Genomic DNA, 1360 nt, shown 5'->3' with positions numbered 1-1360 from the left:
GGCTCCTGCCCTCTGGTTGCCCCAGTCCCGGAAAGGCGGTTCTCACCGTGCGTTTGGTTTTGCTCTGGGGGCTGGAGGCTGGCCAGGACAGCCCGGTGTCCTGCTCGGCGGGGCCGGGGGGCGCATCACCCCGACCATACCCCCCGGTATTCCCAGCGCCCACACTCTCACGTGGCGGCTAACCAACGGGACTGTCCCAAAAATCCCAACCCAACCGGTCAGCGGCGCATCCGGCTTCGTTTCGGCCTCGGGCTGACTCCTCCTCTTCCTTGCAGGACAATATCCCACCCAGCCGTCCTACCCTGTGCAGACCCCCAGCACCCCAGCCGTGTACCCACAGACTATGCCCCTCCCGCAGCCGCCGCCCTACACGGATGCGCCTCCGGCTTACTCCGAGGTAGGCGGGATGCTTCTCTGAAGGCTTTATGTTCTCTGGGGCCCCTCCCAAGTTAAAAAAACCAATCTCTGAATGATTTTATGTTATGTTTTGCCCAGAGGACTTTGTTGGCTGCTCATGTCGATGGGCAGCGCTCGGTCCCCAGATTCTCTTTTTACGAGATCTGAATCATCTGCTCAAAGTGCCAAACGTCCAAAGCTTCTCCCTGAGTTAAGGTGTGAGTGTAGCTCACCCGCAGCTGTAAAACACTGCGATAATCCCTGAGTTGGATTCTTGCAGGGAGTGGGGGAAAACGGGCTCCAACACTGGGAAAAACGTCCTTTCACCGTACCCCAAAGTGAGCGCTCCAGGAGGGGGTTCCCTTGTATGGGGGGGGTGAAAGTCTGTGTCGGGGCTGGTGCTGTGACAGCAAGGCTGGATAAACAACGGGGCGTGGGGGATAACGAGCCTCTAAACTCGCTTGCACGGCTTTTTTTCCCAGCTTTACCGTCCCAGCTTCGTGCCGCTGGGGGCTGCCACCATACCGACAATGTCTGCGGCGTATCCAGGCGCGTCTGTCTTCCTGCCCGTGGCCCAGTCTGTGGCCATGGGTCCGATCGGCTCGTCAGTCCCGATGGCCTATTATCCGGTGGGACCGGTTTATCCCCCGGGCTCGACGGTCCTTGTTGAAGGTGGCTTTGATGCCGGAGCAAGGTTTGGGGCTGGTGGAACAGCCAGCATCCCTGTGAGTATAAACCTGTCCCCAAACCCTGCGTGTGTCCATGTTGGAGGTTCCCAGGTGGTGGTGGGGGAGAAGATATCCTTAGTTTTCTGAGAAAAATGTATTTCTTACCTGATCCATCAGCTGGGACAAGAGCAGGCTCCTGTTTTCATGCTGAGGGTTTGCCAAGCTGTGTCTCTATGGTTCTGGCTCGCAGCAGGACCATGTGTGGCCAGTGCTAGCCCCGATTTTGCCTGGGAGCC

At 58.4% G+C, this 1360-nt stretch overlaps 1 protein-coding gene across 1 annotated transcript in view; it reads left to right on the top strand.

Annotated features, from left to right (window-relative positions):
• Nucleotides 1-275: 275 nt before the first annotated feature.
• The window catches only part of DAZAP2 (DAZ associated protein 2), a gene marked incomplete at its 5' end in the record, with an annotated part of 1658 nt that continues 573 nt past the window's right edge, over nucleotides 276-1360 (top strand). Inside the window, 2 exons of the mRNA XM_010151475.1 lie at nucleotides 276-397; nucleotides 879-1121. Of these exons, the coding sequence (XP_010149777.1) occupies nucleotides 276-397; nucleotides 879-1121 (365 nt within the window). The remainder of the gene's footprint in view (nucleotides 398-878; nucleotides 1122-1360) is intronic.

This window comes from Eurypyga helias, unplaced genomic scaffold (genome assembly GCF_000690775.1).
Source record: "Eurypyga helias isolate BGI_N326 unplaced genomic scaffold, ASM69077v1 scaffold20235, whole genome shotgun sequence".
NCBI classification, from domain to species: Eukaryota; Metazoa; Chordata; class Aves; order Eurypygiformes; family Eurypygidae; genus Eurypyga; species Eurypyga helias.
Note: the sequence above shows the minus strand (reverse complement) of the source record. Positions and strands in the feature narration are given on the sequence as shown.